At 37.7% G+C, this 18,953-nt stretch overlaps 1 protein-coding gene across 11 annotated transcripts in view; it reads left to right on the forward strand.

The window, feature by feature from the left end:
• Positions 1–18,953, forward strand: part of DLG2 (discs large MAGUK scaffold protein 2) — a 2,071,189-nt gene that overhangs the window by 1,396,459 nt on the left and 655,777 nt on the right. For all 11 annotated transcript variants that reach the window (XM_059930672.1, XM_059930680.1, XM_059930673.1 and 8 more), the window contains one exon: positions 624–674. In XM_059930672.1, the coding sequence (XP_059786655.1) occupies positions 624–674 (51 nt within the window). The remainder of the gene's footprint in view (positions 1–623; positions 675–18,953) is intronic.

The raw sequence follows: 18,953 nt of genomic DNA on the forward strand, positions 1-18,953 counted from the left end.
GAATGGTGAAAATGCTTTCTCACTAGGAATTTCAGACATGTCCTCGTTTTTTCTTTTCTCATTGCTACTGAAGGCATGGTTACATGGTCCAGGGCTTCCCAACAAATATAACAAGAGGATAATGGGGATAAATTACCTGAGCTTGAACCAATAAAGAAAAGGCATTTCTTATCTGACATGGTCATTCTTAATGCTGTTTTACAGCCAGAAATGTCATATGGTTGTGCTGCCCTTGCCACTAATTTCTTAAGGTCATATTTTAGTGTCTCTTCATGGAAAATTTTAAAGATATTAGGAAATTTTTTCCCCTTGTAACTGTAACATTGCCCCTAGTTGGTTTATTCTTTGTAAACTCACAGTGCACATTTTGTATTGTTTCCTCTCCCCCAAACATCACAAAATTCTAAGAGATGCAATAAGTGTTTCTTTCTAGAGTCTCACTCATATTTTAGAATAGCTTGGATTATATTTCATTTGGATGAAAACATACAATCACAAACATCAATAAAGTGTGGTTTATTCATAGCCAGGATGAAATTTAACCCCCTAATGTTATGTAAAATGCAGCTCTCTCCTCCTCAAAATGTATTTAATCTTTCTCTCTATTTTTTTCATATTTACAGGTCAATGGGACAGAAATTGAATATGAGTTTGAAGAAATTACACTGGAGAGGGTAAGTAAAAAACCCAATAATCCAAAACCCTAATCTTGCATTCCACATTCTGCATCCTAATGGGTTGTCTTGTGAAAATGTGCAATTGTGTCTTATACCCTGGAAATTTCTAACAGCACTCACAATGAGAATATTAATGAAATGCTTTCAGTGGAGGGCATGGAGACAAGCAGACCGAATCACCAGAATGTTCAGTATGTAAACTACATTGCCAGGATTTGGAGAAATGAATAGGAAAGACAAATATTCAGTGAGCTTGTATGATACTCTTTTCCTGTTGTTTTCGTTATAAATGTTTTTCTATACATTTTAAGATATATTATAAAATATTTTCGTTTATGTGATATTAATACTATCTTCATAACTACCATTACCATGCATTTTTTAGTTTAAAAAAACAAGTGATGGATTTTAAAACCTCCCCCATAGAGAAAAACATAGCAACCCTGCAGAGCTCTGCCAGTGTATTATTAAGACCTTGGCATGGGTTTGACAAATTAGGGAAATTCTGTGTACCATAACCCAAATATATAGATATTTTACAGAAGAACAAAAGAAAGGCCAAAGACCACCTAGAAAAAAAAATGACTGAAAGGTATTAACAGGACATTCATCAAAAAAGAAAAGGCCAATAACATCCAAAAACCTGCTCAACTTTATTATTAAACAAAGAAAACAATGGTACTAAACAGTTTTTGTCAACCCCATTGGCAAAACATTTAAAAGAAAGGTTAATGTTCACTGCCATTGAGTGGGCCTGGAAATTGGAGTAGCCATGAAAGAGCAGTTTAGAAACATGGATCAAAAGCTTTAAAATGGACACTTTTTGACCCAGGAGTTATAGAAATACACAAGTCTACAAAGAGTGTTCATATTGGTATTGTTTATAATAGTGAAGACTGAAAAAGCCAAGTGTTTAATAATATATTATTATATGTCCACATAACAGAAAATTGAGTTATATTAATAGTATTTTAGAAAAATATTTAATTACAAGGATAGGAGGTCCAACCAGACTCTATTATTAAATTAAAAATCAAGTTTAAAAATGACATTTAAATATAATCCAATAAACACAAATAAAGCTATATATGAATAATACACATTCACAAATATTTACATAAAGCCTGGAAGGATATACACCAAAATGTTAAAAGTGGTTAACTCTTCTTAAGGATTTTTGAGTAGTTTTTAGTTACTTCTTTTTGTTTATGTTTATTTCCTACACTTTCCATAATAAACATGTAATACACATATATTAAAAAATAAAAATGTAAGTATTTTTCCTAAGCTATCATTCAAGCATGAACTCAGACTCTAGATCTACATTTACATGTATTTTTCCTTTTCAGTTTACTGATAATTCACTTTCCTGAGTCAGGGAATTTCTCACTTCCAGCCTAATTTTTATTGTGAGTGGCTTTAAAAGGAAATTTACATTAAAAGTTAAGAGTTTGACAGATGGGTTCTTTAAAACTTCCATTATGAACTTTGATAAAATTTTAAAGGCATGTTAAATGGAGAAAAGTGAGGTTTGTGGAAAATTAGCCCCAATGAGAAAAGAGAAGATATTTCTCCTTCTAAATTATTAATCTTCTCTCTGGAATTAGCTACATAAATTGTGGGATGCAGTGCAAAATGAAACCGTGAGGCCCTTGTTTAAAAACTAGTAAGAATTAAAAGATGGCAACAGCAGGAGCCTTCTAAATGTAGGACCTTGTTCAGCTACACAGATCTCATGCTTATGAGGCCAACCTCTCTGTCTCTGAACCCCACACATATATACATCTTGACTAAAATGCCATTTAGTTACCCTGGCTTTACAAGTCAGAAATAGTTAGAAGCTAACATTGGTTTGAGGTAGAACATTCTCTAGGAGTCAGACAATTGTGGGTGCTAGTATGTGTTCTGATGCTTACTTGCTTCATGAGACAGCTTGCCATCTCACTTCCCTTACTTCCTGCCCTAGGGTTCCTGATCACACTCTGAACCTTGTCGTGGCCATTAGCTGTACCCCCTCCAAGACCTCTGTGTCAAGCATCATCTTCTCAGAACACCACCTCCTATCTGCCCTTAACATTTATTCTACTGCCCCCACTCCCAAAATTCTTCGCCCCCATTGGGACCTCGAATTATTGATTTCACCATTTACCTCCTGTTTTCACCCTTCTTTATGCCCTCCCCTTCCTCCTCCCCTATAGCATATGTTTCCTGGTCCCATCACTCTAATTCTCCTTCTCGCACGCTCAACATTTTTTTTTCCTCTCTCTTTATTTGTGTTCATCCAGCAAACTCTCAGCCCTTGTTAATCTACCCTGGTTAAACCTACACCTTCCTACTTACTCCATGCCAGCACCTGGGTAACTGAACATAGCTAGAGAAGCACCTAGTCATCTCACTTTAAATTTATAACTATTGGTTTCAAATGAACGCTCAAAAACACCCGAGCAAGTCTTATAAATTTCTTTAGAAGAATCATTTTCTCTTTCTCTGGGAAAAAATTTCATATCTCATTTGCTTCCCTCAAATCTCAAACACTCCCTCCCTCATCCTCTCTCTTATCTATTGATCTCTCTTCATGTGGCCTTGAGAAAATCCAAGCAATCAAATGAAAACCACCTTACTTTCCTACCACCAGGTCCACTAGTGTGCTCTCCCTGTTACAATGAAGGAATTTTCCCTGCTGCTTTCCAAGGCCAGCTCTTCACCTGTGACCTGGTCTCCATAACCTCTTATCCATTTAAGGACTTTGCTTCTGGAGTTTTCTCCTCTCTCTCCTGAAATATCAGTTTCTCTCTTGCTTTTTCCCAGATTAATTTAATTTAATTTAATTTAATTACATCTATTACATGATGTAATATCTCTCATCTTAAAGAAAAAGTATGTCCCTTGACCCAATGTTCCCCACCCCCATTATTGCCTCATTACTCTATTTTGCTTAACCAAAAATCTAGGGAAATTGTCTATTTGCATCAACTCCACCTTAGTACCTCCTTTTCTTATTTTAACCTATTTCATGTTTTCATTCTCACAGTAGTCCTAAAACAGTCCCTATCAAAGTCACAGCAGGTTCCATCTTGCTAAGTACAAGCATCAGTTCACAGTCCTAACTGACTTCTCAGCAGCATTTGATGCAGCTGTCACTGCCTCCTTTCTCAAAGATGTTAATTTCTCAGCTTCCAGAACAAAACACTCTCCTGTTTATTTACCGTGTCTTCAGTGCCCTTTCTCAGTCTCCTCACCAGCTTTTCCTCTAATTGTTGGAACACTCCAGAAACCCAGTGCACAGACCTCTTCTTAATCTCTCCTCATTCCCTTGGTTATTTCATCCAGACCCATGGCTTTAAATACCAACTATCAACTTCAGATTCCCAAATCTGAAGTCATGACCTCTTTCTCACATTCCAAATGTGTACAGCTAGCTGTCCAGTTGGCATCTCTCCTGAACATTAAGAAGATCTTCTAAACTTGATATATTCCTAACAGAATTCATGATTTCCCTGCACTCAGTATCCTTAGGGCCAAAGCTGCTTCTACCCTAATATTCGTCATCTTAACTAATTGGTCTATTATTTTCCTTGTAATTCAGGCCCCCCAAAATAATAATAATATCTAGGAGTCTTGTATAATTACTCTTTTCCCTCAGTATCCAGAACAAGTCCTACTGGTGCTACCATAAAAATATATTTCAAAATCAGTTGCATCTTACCACCTGCTCTGCTGAATCCTGGTCCAAATCAATATCATCCCATGCCTGAACCACTGTAATAACTTCTACTTTTGCCCATTCTTCTCCACAAAGTAGCCAGAGTAATCTTTTTCAAAATATAAACCAGATCATACCACTTTTATTCCTAAAACCCTCCGAGAGGTGATAATTACACTCATTATCATCACCTACAAGGCTTTATACAATCTGACCTCTGCTTCTCTCTCCAATATTATGCCCTAACCATCAACTTCTAGAACATTTCACTTCAGCCATACTGACTTTCTCATCAGTCCTCAAATGCCAAGCTTTTCTCACCTCGAGGCCTTTATATATGGTATTCTATATGCCTGGGAAAGTCTCCTGTCAGCTCTTTATAAGGTTTGCTCATTCCATCGTTTAAATGTCAACTCAAATGTCTTCTTCTCAGAAAAAAATCTTTCCTTTGTACCCCATTTAAAGTAGTGCCAGCTTCCCTATCACACTTGTTTCCTTTTCATAGCTTTATTCTTTTATAATTGTACTTACTAATATCTGAAATTCATAGTACTTATTGTTTACTTTGTTAACATCTATGTCCCCCCTAAATATATACTATATATAAATATATAGTCAACTCTATATCCAATTTGCCTAGAACAGTATCTGGAATGTAGTATGCATTCGGTGACTATTTGGTGGATGATTGGATTACGCCTGTGCTCTGCCTCTGTAAGTACAGTGAAGTAGAGACACATGGCCTATGTTTGACTCCTGGCTCTATCACTTGCTGGTCAAGTTACTTTGAGCTGAATACTTAACCTTTCTGTGCCTCAGTTTCTACATCTGAAAATGAGGCTAAGGTATTTGTAATCACCTCCTAGGACTCTTGTGAGTATTACATGAGTTAAAATAAAGGTTTAGAATAGCATGCATCATAATTATTCTTAACATTTCCTTTATGCTAATGTGGTAGTTCTCACAAGTGTTATTTATCAGGATCATTGTGGAAGCTTAAAACCTAGCTTCCCAGTGTCAATGAACAATTTACACTAATCTAACAAGAACTCCTTTCATACCAGCTTTCCCTTTTATTTTTCTTTTTTTCTTCCCCAGTTACTTGGTTAGATGTCAGACATCCAATGATGAAGTTATGGTCTTTGCTATATGTGTTTGCAGCTTACATTTTTTCTACATTCCATCTCTATAACATTTAATTTAGTAATAAACTAACCACCTTTAGTAACATCCCTGTGAGGTGGATATTGCTAACTTCATTTAACACATTAGGACACTCATAATTTAAATGAGTTGAAATTAAACTCAAAAATTAACTCACTTGTCAAAAATCGCAATCTTAGTAAAAATGGAATTAGGATTCAGCCCCATACCCAACAGACATGAAAACCTAAGCTCATTGCCACTAAGTTAAACTGCACCAAATTAAGCCCAAGTGTTTTTTCTCCAAGAAACTTTTCTTGACTTCCCCTCTTAGGAAAGGTGCCCCTTCATAAATTAACACAAGGAGAGAATTTCTCACACTAAATGATGAATAAAATGTCTTTTCCGCTGATCTGTGAGTTCTCTGATGGAAGGAATTTTATTATAGTGTTCTTTATATTACTATGATGATATACAAAGAACAGGGAAAGCCACTGGACAATTTGAGGACAAGCTGATGACTCCTCTCCTAGAGCATCACTGGTCAATGCATTGACCACTTGCTACACATGGCGAATCCCACACATGTCTTCTGTACATTTAGGTGTTGAACACTTTCTGAACAAGGGCATCGGGCACAGTCCTTGTTTCATAAAATTTCACCACCTGGGGGAGGACACAGAGAAGTAACTAGGCAGAAACCATAAAGAAGAACAGAATGCTGTGGCTACCGGGCCCAGAATGCAGTACTTTCCTGAGGCATTATACCTGAACTTGGGTTAGGAAAGGTGAGCGGAAGCTAGCCATGGAGAAGGGAGTAGAAGAAGAGGGCCTCTCAGGAAACAGCAAGTGCAAATGTTCAAGGGTCCATGGAAAAGCAACATGCTGAAGGAACTGCAAGTAGTTCAGGATGACTGACTGCATTTCAAGGTATGAAGTAGGACTCGGAGAGAGAGAGAGACCAGGCTGGAGAGATGGAGAGGACTGGGAATATAGATGCCTTGGATAACATTTAAACTTAAATTTTAAATTTTATCTTGAAGGCAGTGGAGAGCCTTTGGAGAATTTTAAGCAGAAAAAATGACATAATCATACTTGTGGTTTCAAAAGATCACTTTAGCTGCAATATTGGGTGTACATTTCATGGGATTCAGGAGATGATGCAGGTATGCCATTTAAGACGTATAATTAATGGCTAAATTCTGTCAATGGTGATGAAAGAGGAGATGATTCAAAATATGTTAAGAATGTTAGAAGAACAGATTCTGATGTTTTGTAGGATGGGAAAATGCTAGGGAGAGCAAGGAACTCAAAGATGCCTAGACAATAATCCAAGAAATTCATTACACAATCTGGGCCTCTCAGCGATGGACACCTGTGATATTTCAAGCCTTTCTGACACCCTCAGCTCTTGTGACATTAACAAAGGTAGCTGAGTATAAAGTTCATGCCTCTGAGTGATTTATCCATTATCCATGTATGAAGTTAATAGATTATGTACCCCTAATATGATTTGTGTCAAGAGAAGCTAGTTGACCCAGCATGGATAATAGATTCATCATGCCTTCATAACCCTGACCAGCATGCATGACTACAATTTAGCAGAGATGTTGAAGTGACTATCTGACCATCTGCCGACCCCTACCCCCAGCCTCTAAAAAAAAACAACATTTGCAGTGCTTTCCTGACAGCTGCAGAATTTATGACCATGGGACACTATACGAATGTTCTGTCTGACAAGTCAGGGATATTCTTTTGCAATTTAAAAAAAATCAAAGAGTTGAGCCATCTTCCCAAATATAAATCATTGACTTTTGTTACTTATTATTTGACCCATGCTAAAATAAACGGATTTATAGGGCAGAGAAAAGTGACTGATTTATTGCACCCTGCAAATTCCTACAGATGAACTGAGTTTGGGGTATAAGGTGGGTAATATGGGAATTTTTTAAACAGTATTTGTGAACCGCAGGTAAGAAGTGACCCATTAAAATTGTCTACTGATGGACTTTCCAGACTCATCCAGGTATCAAATTAGTTAGAAATTCATTGGATGTCTGAATCACTTAGGCTAAATTTATTTATCTCACACTATTGAGTTTTCATGAAGATGAAAATTCCTAAATTCAAATGGAATTAAGGGTCTATTGCTTAAAGTAATGTAGAGGCTTTAGGTTTCTAAATGTCTGATTTTTTTCTGGGTCTCTTTAGCTATTTCAAATTAGTAGTAACAGGAACAAAAATCCAGAGTCCTGAAGATATTTGAGGGGGTTTCATATAGTCAGCTATAGCACAGTCTTATTCTATTTTAGTTAAATAATTTTTAATGCTAGATAATTTTCTTAAATTTTATGTATTTCCAATTACCAGTATATATTTTAGTGTGTTTGAAATATATGCACACGTGTATATTTAAGGACATAGATACCATCCAAACCTAAGTGTGTATTTAGATATAAAAACATTTAATATGTATGAATTTTGATCAAAGTTTTATTGGCTTTGTGGAAGGTATTGCAAGATTTATAGAACAAAAATAGATTCACATAAGCAGTAAAAAGAAGCACAATCTTTGAACTCAGACCTTATTTTGAATCCAGAATCAGCCACTTTCTATGTGACCTTGAACAAGTGACAACCTATTAAGCCTCAGTTTTCTTCATGATGAATACGATACTGATATCTATTTTACAGCCTTGCTGTGAAAAATAGAAATAACATATGTAAAATGCCTAAAATAGTTCATAGAACAGCATAGATTCTCAGTATTATTAGTTTTTATAAAGTGAATACTCACACCTTTATCTAAGCCTCATTATTTTTAAAGATGTCACTGTTGGTATAACTTCAGGCTATGATTCTAGGGCTAAGTCAAGTGGCAAATGTATGCTTTTCTTTCGTGTGTGTGTGTGTGTGTGTGTGTGTGTGTGTATGTGTGTGTGAGAGAGACGGTATTTACGGTAAATGATAAGCTCCTTAAGTAATCTCCAAAATGTATGTGTGCCCAATTATCAATGTGTTTTTTAAGCATGTTAAGTATATAAAAGGAGTCTGCCCTGAGTTTGCAGCCATAACTTCCTCTAGAATAACCCCACACTATTTGTTGCTCTAGCTTCCCTTCTTTGTTAGCTCACAAGAATTTAGTTCCCAGCTAGACAAGCATTACAGTGTTTTCTTTTGTTTTCAATAGCTTCAGGCTATGATATTTGCTTCAGATGCTCTATTACCTCCTTAAAATATTTTGTAGAGATATAGTGAGCAGCTATTCTTTTTGTTTGCACATTACAACTGGCAAGAAGAACATCGTCCTTTGGGGGAACTGCTCCTTGCCCCATTCCAACCACATCATTCTGGGAACAACTGCCAATCACAGTACCCGTGGTCGTATAGTTGATTGGTCTAGTGCTACTCATTGGAATTACCAGGCAAGCTAGTAAAAAATGAATACAGATACCTGAGCCGTGCCCTAGACCAAATAAATCAGAACCTCAGGAGTGTGGAACATGAGAAATCTTTACTCTTAAAACTTTTCTTAGGGATTTGATGTACAGTTTACAGACTGATACCTGAGCCAAACTGAGACAATAAGAGTGCTCCTCAAGATTTTTCACCCTGGAGTTTGGGGGATGAGAGGTGCTGCTTTCCAACTGTGCAGTATAGCTGTGAGATGTGAGGCGTGAGAGTGGCTGCCATATGAATTTCCTGCCTCATGGAGTAAGCTCATCTGAGAAAATGAGGCTTCCTGCCGAGAGAGCCAGAGACAGAAGATGACAAAGAGGGAGAGAAAGAGAGAGAAAGAATGGGAAGCATCCAATTTCTATGTTATATCTGTCCTAAAGACCCCACCAGACAGCCGCTCTGTTTCCAATGGCTAAATGAGCCCTTCCCTTAAATTCTTCTTAGCCAGACTAGTTCAAATCCATCATCCATAACTTGCCAACGAGTGGACTTATACAAATGTATCTTGGTGCTGTATTTTAGTTATCACTGTGTGGAAGTTGTTGAATAGGTCCTGCCCTAGGCTCATGCTGCCATAGCCTGTTCTCAAAATAAATGTCACCTTGCTTATATTTATCTTCTCTAAATTCTAATTGTGCCTCTTACTGCTGAGGTAAGGTCATAAAGCAAAGCTCTCCGGTAGAGAATGTTGTTGGCAGGTTGCAATAAACCTTAATACCCCAAAGCTTACACATACCATCCCCTTTAAAGTAACCCATTACTGTGTTTCAACTCCCAGAATTAAAGAACAATTTAAAAAAAGTGGCAAGTAAAGAGAATGCCTAGTGACAGGTCTATGAATTTAGGTCTCTACTGTCTAGAAACTAGACAGGTTTGGAAACTAGCAAGTTTTTGTACATGTTTGCAGTGTTAACTATTGGCCTCAGATTTCAGAAAAAAATTGACTGTTAGAAATATGGTTTACAGACATTTGGGTGGGTCATTAATCTAACTTTTCTTTAGATGTAAGCATCATAGTCTCAGGATTGAAGATCGCCTGGTAAACATACTTCAAAGGCCTGATATAGATGAATTGGCACAAAATGCATTTAGCTGAAATTCAGCTGCTGTCTCCAGCCTTCTCCATTTTCTTTATAGCTCCCAGCTGATTTATCTCCCTTCTTTCACCCCACACACCGTCACCAGAGTATTAACAAGTGCTCTCTCCCAGTTCCTTAGTCTGAGCCTTACTGCCCTCACATCATCTAAACTGACCAGTATATTTTCTGCTGCGAACCACTTGTTATACTATCACCCCTATCTTTTTTCAACATGGCTCTTGATTATTACAAGCACATCTGATGCTAGTATAATGGTACTTCTAAAACTAACAGCTTTTAGACAAAATCTACAATGGAAAGAATTGCACGGAAGTGACAAAGCTCCATTATTCCCACTTGAGTTTTCTAATCAGAGTAGATCTATTTTCCTGACTTGTATCAACGAGCTGTGGATGGTTAAGGAGGTTTGGCAAGGAAAGCTGTAACTCAGGGATGTCCTGAGACTTCAGGATCCTGATGGAGGTACTAGATCCTGAGACTACTGGAAAGCAAAGACCCAAGAAGCAATACAGGATGGGGACCCAGCAATCACACCTGAGTCACTGAACACTAGATCTTGAGAACTGAAAAGCTGGGGATTTTATTACTTGCAACTGAACAAACTCTGAGTGATGTAGCTCTATTTTTCTGTAGGTCAATTATCAGGCTAGTAGCAAATGTAAACTGAGTCACTCTTAGTGCCTTTTTTCTCAAACACTTCAACCACCTCCGGAATTATCCCATAGTTCTATGGCCTTATACAGCGACAAGACAACCTACACATCGTTTGGCCATGTTTCCTCACAGGTGACCGCTGCAACACCCATAGTTCCTCTCTGAGTTGTCCCTTTCAGTCTGTCAGTTTCTGCTACACCTTTCCAATATAGGGACATTTGTCAGTTATCTACCCATTTCATTCTTTTCACCCCTTCCCTTTTGCTAACTGTGCCCGGATTTTAGTTCAGATGTCTGCCTTCTCCCACACAACGCATGTACTGTGATGGAAGCTAAGGTGACTCTGAACTCAAGGGGTAGGTCCTTATTGATTTAAGCCAATGAGCACTGATAGAGGCCCTTAGCCTCCACCAGTGGTGACTATGCAACCTAATCCAGTACAATCACAGTGAATTCTGTGACTCTTGCTTAGAATTCTGAGATAGAAACCCACTCTTTTCCACAGTCATGAAGTGAGGGAGCCTATAGCTCAGATAATAGCTTGGAGCCATTTTATGACCAGAAAAGGATTCCAGCTTTAGAATGAAGTACCATTTTAGATGGCAGAGTAGGTAAATGGGATAGAAAACAGTCTTGGTGACATCCTGAGACCATGAAGCAAACCATCTCTGAAGCACTCCTTCTGAATTTTTGTTAATCTCCTTTATTGTGTTAGCCAGTTTAAATTGTGAGTTTTGTTATTTGCAACTAAACAAATCCTAAATGACATAAATGGGTCATGAGACTCTTTAGGAAACTGTTTAGGGCCCCATCTTCTTAGACATGCCTCAAAATCATTTATCTTTGAAAATTATTCTTTCTCCCCTCTCATTCCAGTTCAGTGAATCTCTCCCCACCCTGCCCCCCTCCCCATTTGGGAAGCCTCACGCTTATTCCCTCTGCAGAGGACTCCTCTTCCCCCTTTTACTTCCTCCAAAAACCCTTTAATTTCTTCGAAGGACTTAGGTTTTTAGAAACAAAAGCAGGGAGATCTTTGCAGGCTGCTTCGGATTTCAACTCCCTCTTACCTCCCCCTACAATGAATAACTGCTTTAATGGGGAGAAAGGGAAAGGAAAAATACAGGGAGAAGAAAAAAATACTAGTATCTCAAAATAGAGATACACAGTAGGAAAACTGAAAGTTATTTCAAGCATTTGAGAAATGATTAGAACTAGTTGATTTAAAAGCTTATATTTTATCTACTTAGCTTGATGAGCTTGATGCATTTTTATACTTTCAAATCATCTATCCTTTGGAGAAACAAAATGTACATAATATGAAAATTTTCATAGATACCAGAACCTCCAAGGTGTATTACCTAGTTTTATAGTTTAAAAATGTTTGGACTGTATAGACTCAGCATAAGTTAAACAAAGCACATTTAGTCATTGAGAAGGATGTCACCTTGCATTTAATTCAGGATCACCAACTAGGTTCTACTGATCCTAATATTGCTCTTCACACCCTCACTATTTTTGCCTGAGAAGCTCTTACTCAAAACCCAGCTTATGTGTTACCTCCTCTGAAAAGCGTTGTCAAGTTCCCCAGTCAGAGTTAGCTTATCCATCCTTTTCATCACCTCAGGGCTTTCTCATCGTCCACTGTGTTCATATCCTGTCTACCTTTTATATAAATTTTGAGGCCCTTAGAGGCTAAAATCCTTTTAATTTGGCATTTTACATCTGGCTGTTTTTAATCACTAGAATAACAAAGTATATCACTAACAGAACCACTAGAAGAATATTTAAGTCTTTTGACAAGATATAGAGATTTGATTCTCATCCTGATTGTGTGTGTGTATACTCATACATATATATATATACACATGCACATACATGTATAAATTTTATGTACATTTTGTGATATATACATTTCTTTCATGTATTTGTATTTACATGTGTTTGTAGATGGATGGATAGATAGATAGACAGATAGACAGACAGATAGACAGACAGATAGACAGACAGATAGGATCTTCTTTTAAGCCAGAGCCGATGCTCATGCTCTTACTAATGCTGGTGCCACACTAAGTGTATCAACATCATTTATTGAAATTTTAGCTTTGTATGTTACTTACTCTTTTTTGGTTATCTCAAATCTTAGCAATTAGTCTATTACATAAGTTTTAGGGCCTCTCTTTTACAGAGAAGCAAACTGTAGGTCAACGAAGTTAAGGCATCTATCCATGGTCACAAAACTAGTATATGGTAGAGCTGGTTGATTGGTCTTCAGTCACTATGAGGTGCCATCAGTAAGCATGAAAAATATGGAAGACTTTTTGGAGTAAGATATTCTCAGACCAGTCATGATATATTCAGATTACCTTTAAGGTTTATATATTTATCAAAAGGAAACACTAAGCCAAATGGCAAAATGGCTTAGGTTAGCATCAGAAGGCTGAAAGCAGCTTCAAGCAAAAGACAAAGACAGTCATAGGTGGATGGAGATGCCTTTATTTCTCCGTGGGATTATTTCTTAATGTTTGAGAAATAAGCCACACCCATCTCCCCTGATTTACTTAAACTTTACTCAAAGCTCAGTAATGCTACCCTAACTTGGGAAAAACAACAACAAAAATGATACCACATCTTGCAAATTTAGCACTCTCCTAATTCAAGAAATCCAATTCAAGCAGTGTTCCAATTGTGCTTTTAAAACTTTCCTCCTGAAAATATACCCAGGTTTTATGAAGCTAAAATTGGTGAGGTTGGTAGTTCTACTATGCATACAGTATTATTATTTCACTCAATTGATATACACATTCTGATACATCTCATACTTTAAGATTACTTCATTATTTCCAAAATTTTTTTCAGATATGTCTTTTCACCCTTCAAGCTACCCTGTGAATTAGGAAAAGAAAACTTGCCACTCCTCATTTTGCAAATGAGGAAGCGAAGGCTCAGAAAATGTTGCCATAGGTTTCTCAAGGTCACTCAATACAGAGCAAAGGCTGGTCTAAATCACATCGTTAACTTCTGGCCTTGCTCATTTGTCTCCATCTCTTGCTGTTTGGGTTTTGTTTTAACAGCAAACAAATCCAAATAATTGGCCTATTCAGGTAGAACAAACTAAAAATATCAAAATGTGGTCATTAATTTCTCAAACTAAGAGATCAGAAGAAAACTTTCTCTCATGTCAAATTGGATTTTAAATCACCCCAAATCACTTAAACTTGCTTTTCTTAAAGCAACTATCATAAATGTTTAGACTGATGAGAAGCACTTCCGAATACCGAGTTTTTATCTTCCACTGCCAGTAAGTGGGAAAAACCCTTTAACCCTCTAAAGTTTGAACGTCACTGTTTAATATTTCTTATATTGATTTGAATTCTCTTTTAGTAATTTCTTCCAAACTATTTTAACAACATAACAAAGTATTTCAGGGGTGGGCTTTACAGCCATTTAGGCTAAGATCAAACTGTGGCTTTACCACTTACCAACTTTGTGAATGTGACCAAGTCACTGAGCCTGTCTGTACCTCAGTATACTCATCTGTAAAATAGGGATGATAATGATACCTCTCTCATAGGATTGTTGTGAAGACTAAATGTGTTCATAAATATAAAAGGAGGTACTTAAAACAGTGCCTGGCCCTAATAACTACTATACAAGAGCTAGTAATTATTATTTTTACTGGTCTAGTTCTCTTCGTGTGAGAGGCCTTGAATTTTAACAAAAAGGAAATCAACATCTACTTTGTCCCTGGACTCCTTCTTCTGCAGAATCACCACTACTCCCCTATTTCTTTAATTATTTCCTACACAGTCTTCTTCCTCTGTCAATGCTCCTGACTGTTACCTTCCATCCTAAAATTTTCTTTCATTCTGCAGATATGCATCAATTGTGATGCCTGGAATTCATGCTTTGTTCACTCAACAAGCATTAATTGAGCATCTCTTCTGTGACAGGTGTATTAGAGGCTGTGAATAAGTAATAAATGAGATAGTCTCTGCCCTCAGAGAGCTTAAGAGCCAGTAGTGGAGACAGACATGTGAATGAGAGTCATTACTTCAGGGAGATCTGTTTACTACTGTGGAGTGTTGACCAGGCTTGTCATCTTCTTGTTTTATACAACTATCTATGACATAAGCCTGAAAAAAAGAAAAGTGCTTTTCATACTTTCCTGTGGTAAAATGAAAACCCAGGCCTTTTCACTGACCGCTTATTACAGTGAGTGTTTCTTAGTTCATGGTATGTTTCTCTGTGTCTGCGTTCAACGATAAAATATACAAGTGGCAAAGTATTTTGTGAGGGCTATTTATTACTGCTTCAAAATTAAACTCATGTCAGTGTTATTTAACCACCTTCTCTACAAGCATGTTACTTTAGGGACAGGCTGTCTTCAGCCTGGGCTGTTCCAACAGAAATTACAACACATGCTTTTCAGAGCAGTCTATCATTTTGGCAGTGCCTACAAGGATGCCCTTAGGTGAATGGACCAACTCCTGTGCCAACACTTGAGGATGCAGTTGAAACTCAGTACACTGCTTTGCTTGGACCACCTATGCATCACTCAGATTTGGCTGTTCCTCTGAATAAGCAGGGGATTTCTTTTTCAAATATATAGAAAAATATTCTGGAAATCTGAACTATGTGATTCAATTTATTTGTGTTACTTTATGTAATCTTTCTTGCAGCAACTCTATGAAGTAATTATCATCATACTATCTTGCACACTGAGGCATTGAGTGATAGATTGATGTGTCCAAGATTGCACAGCTCGAAAGGGGATACAGCAGAAATCTGAACTGAGATGGGTTCAATGCTATAGTTTCCCAAAGAACCTCTTGCTCTATAATTTCAGTGTCTCTCCACCCATGGTCAAGGCTGCCTGTGTTGTTGTTTCACATGGCATGGTGATTTTCCCTTTGGAAAGCTTGGCATTTGAACAGCTGATGTGAGGATTCTTGCCTCTGGTTTCCAAAGCGATGTTTCTCAACTTGAATATAGTGTCTGCATTTGTGCTCAGTGGGGAAGGAAGAGTAATGACATTAATGACATTAAGTGAAGGCAGCACTGACTGTGAAATCAGTTACCTTTTAAATCTCAGGGTTCTTGAATTAATGAATTAGTCTTAGAAGGCTGTGTATCATTCTTGGAATTCTGAGAAAAGAAATTGAGTATTAACCCAGTTCACATCCATAATGCACAATTTATAGTCACATGCAGACTCAGCCATATGGTGGAAACATTCTTTCATTCTTTCAGATTATTTTATGTTGGTTGCCCCACATACAGCAGGTCTTCTAACTGACTTGTCTTCTGTGATCAAAATAATAAAACATCTGTTGATAATAACCTTGAGAATAAATTGGTGTTTCCCAATCTTGCTTGAGCTATAAAATGTCTACTGTAATAATGAATACAGGATGTGGAGACAACATTTTAAATGCACGCGTGCATGCGCACACACACACCCCCCCTCCACACACACACAATTTGATCATGTCACCTCAAAAAAAGTATGCCCACCAGCATTGCTGAAACCTCATTCACAGAAACAGCTTCACTGTGAATACGTGGGGCTGCTTTTTAATGGTAGAAATATGTTTGTGAGTTCTTAAAAAGTCTACAAAAGGAGATTAAATAACCATACTTAGGCAGTTTCCTATGAAGCATGTCAAAACTGCATAGTTTAAAAACCTCAGGAGAAAGTTGAGCCTTCTGAACATTTATAAGCCACCAAAGAATTACCAGGGCCCCAAACCATCACAGAATTTCCTGGCTGTCTGGTAAGTTGCCATAGCCGACATAGTTGCAGCCAGAAACATACTCTGTGCTGGAAAATCTGTGATTCTCATCACAAGCTCCCCCTTGCACGTACTGGGCCCACAGTCTGGTTAGAATGAGAACGTGGAACATTTTGTAGTGTTTTTATTTCTGTTGTGCCCCTCTCCGTTCAGTTCTGTCCTTGGTATGAAGTTTCTTTGGGCAGACCAGAATCCTTCGTAGAAATTCCAAAAGAAAAATTCAGTGAAACATTTCCACCTTCTGCTTTGGATGAGTGTAGTCAGTACAGTAGACCTTTCAGCTCCCGGCAACTTTGAATCGCCTGTTTTATTGGGCCTGAGTGGAAGTGCACTAAGTTTTAACAAGTGCTGTTACCCACTTGCCTTGCCACATAGAGCCCTCCAGAGACTTTGCCTTGACCGTAGACACAAATTAACTGTTAGCCAACTGCAGAGTTCCTGACCCAGTGTTTCCTGCCATACATTAGCTGAAAAATCTCAGTTCGAACCAATTGTTTCCTGTTCATTATTCTGCCTCTTGAGTTCACTGTTAAAATTTTGCTCATTGCCCTTTCCCAAGTATACCAAGCCATATCCTTCACTTCTTTAGAAACTGGCCCACTACATGAACAGAATAGTTTATAATATGCCATTTACTTTTAACATACATGTGATGATTATACTAATAAAAGCTCCTAAGTATTTGAGATATACTATTGAGGCCTCCATTATTTTATTTGAGCTCTACAACAAATAACAATTTAGCTTTTTTTATCCTCGTTGGGAAGATAGGAAAACTGAAGATGATAGTACTTAAGTAACTTGGATTTAAAATCATTGCTATTCTGGGGCCAGAATTCAGTCCCAACTCATTTGATTATATCTGTGCAAGTCCTGTTTCTTGCTATAAACCTATGTGTTAGCTGTTATTAAAAACCTTATACAGATGAAGAAACTGAGTTCAGGGATTTACCCGATGTTCAGGGTTTATTTGAAAAAGCCAGGGATAGAGAAAAATCATGCACTGTGTATCTCTAGAGCATTCTAGTATTATCCTTCTCTAGTATTCTCATCTTGGGATTACCATCTATTTAGCCAGAAAGCAGCTCTTACTGTTCACACCTAAGCAGCCACTGAGTCAATTCCACCTCTTTAATCCCTTTCAAATCCACCTATTTTTCCCCAGACACACTACCTACTTCAGGCCACTATCGTCTCTCACCAGGATTACAGCAGCCTCCAAACTGGTTGTTATGTCCCAGTCTTTAGCCCCCTTCAGTGCATTATCCACACTGTAGCCAGTGTGATCTTTCTTACCCTAAAGCATGACTGTGATACTCAGTACTCCACATTGACTTTTAGGTAAAATCCAACCTTCTTGGCTCAGCATCCAAGGCCTTACATGTTCTCTCTACCTCTCATTTAAGCTCCAGTTCATCCCTTATCATTCTTTCCTTGCGTCTGTATTCCACCCACATGGTATGACTTCAAATTTCCCAAACACACAGGATTCTCTTTTTCTCACCTCCTCTTTCCTACGAATGCTCTTCTCCACGCCCCACCCCATTTGCCTCACTAATGCCTGCTCAAACTTCATGTGGGAGTTTAGGTATTATCTCCTTCTAGGAGCCTTCCCCAGCACATCCCTAAACTCTCAAGTACCTTCTTCTTCTATTGGTTGTTTGAATGTCCTCTAACAAGAAGACTTACAGTCCCTTTTTCAGAACTTATGAGTTGATGTCCCTTGGTAGCTGCTCAAATTAATATTAACAGCCCCAATTTTTTTATCCTTCAAAAAAGAGTACATTTAATTAAAGAGAAAAAAATAGAGTGACCTAGTTGCCTTCTCTGCCACAATTGTGCAGCCATTCATTGGTACAAATTTTCCACCCTACCAGAATCCACCTAGAGATGGAATCAGATGTTGAGTCTCTGCTGGTTTAGCGACATTCATTCAGTCAGTCAGCCTATAAGTATTTGTTGATCAACTGTCATATATTATGTACTATTTAAGTCTCAGGACATATAACAGCAGGCAAAACAAATAAAAATTCTTACCCTTAGAGAGCTTATATTCTAGTGGTGGAGACTTTAAGTACATTAAATAAATAAGTAAAATGAATACTATATTAGATGTCAATAAGTGCTCTGGAGAAAAACTGGTGCAAATTTATATTGACCTCAGTTGCCGTAAGAGATAAAAGCCATTTAATGTTTCCCCCTGAAATAGGAATTGTCATTTAAAATGGTCATTGTTCTTCATCCCTTGACTAGTATGGATGAGTGATGTGATAATTACTCCCTACTGGATGGACCCCAGGCACCTCCAGAAAAGTGGAAGTATGAAATTAGCAAGTGTTGCTCTTGCAGACGCATCAGGGTCATTCTACAAATATATCAGTAGTACAGACTTAAAAACAGTCCCAGTCTCAGATTATGTTACTTC

Source organism: Balaenoptera ricei, chromosome 8 (genome assembly GCF_028023285.1).
Source record: "Balaenoptera ricei isolate mBalRic1 chromosome 8, mBalRic1.hap2, whole genome shotgun sequence".
In the NCBI taxonomy this organism is placed as follows: Eukaryota; Metazoa; Chordata; class Mammalia; order Artiodactyla; family Balaenopteridae; genus Balaenoptera; species Balaenoptera ricei.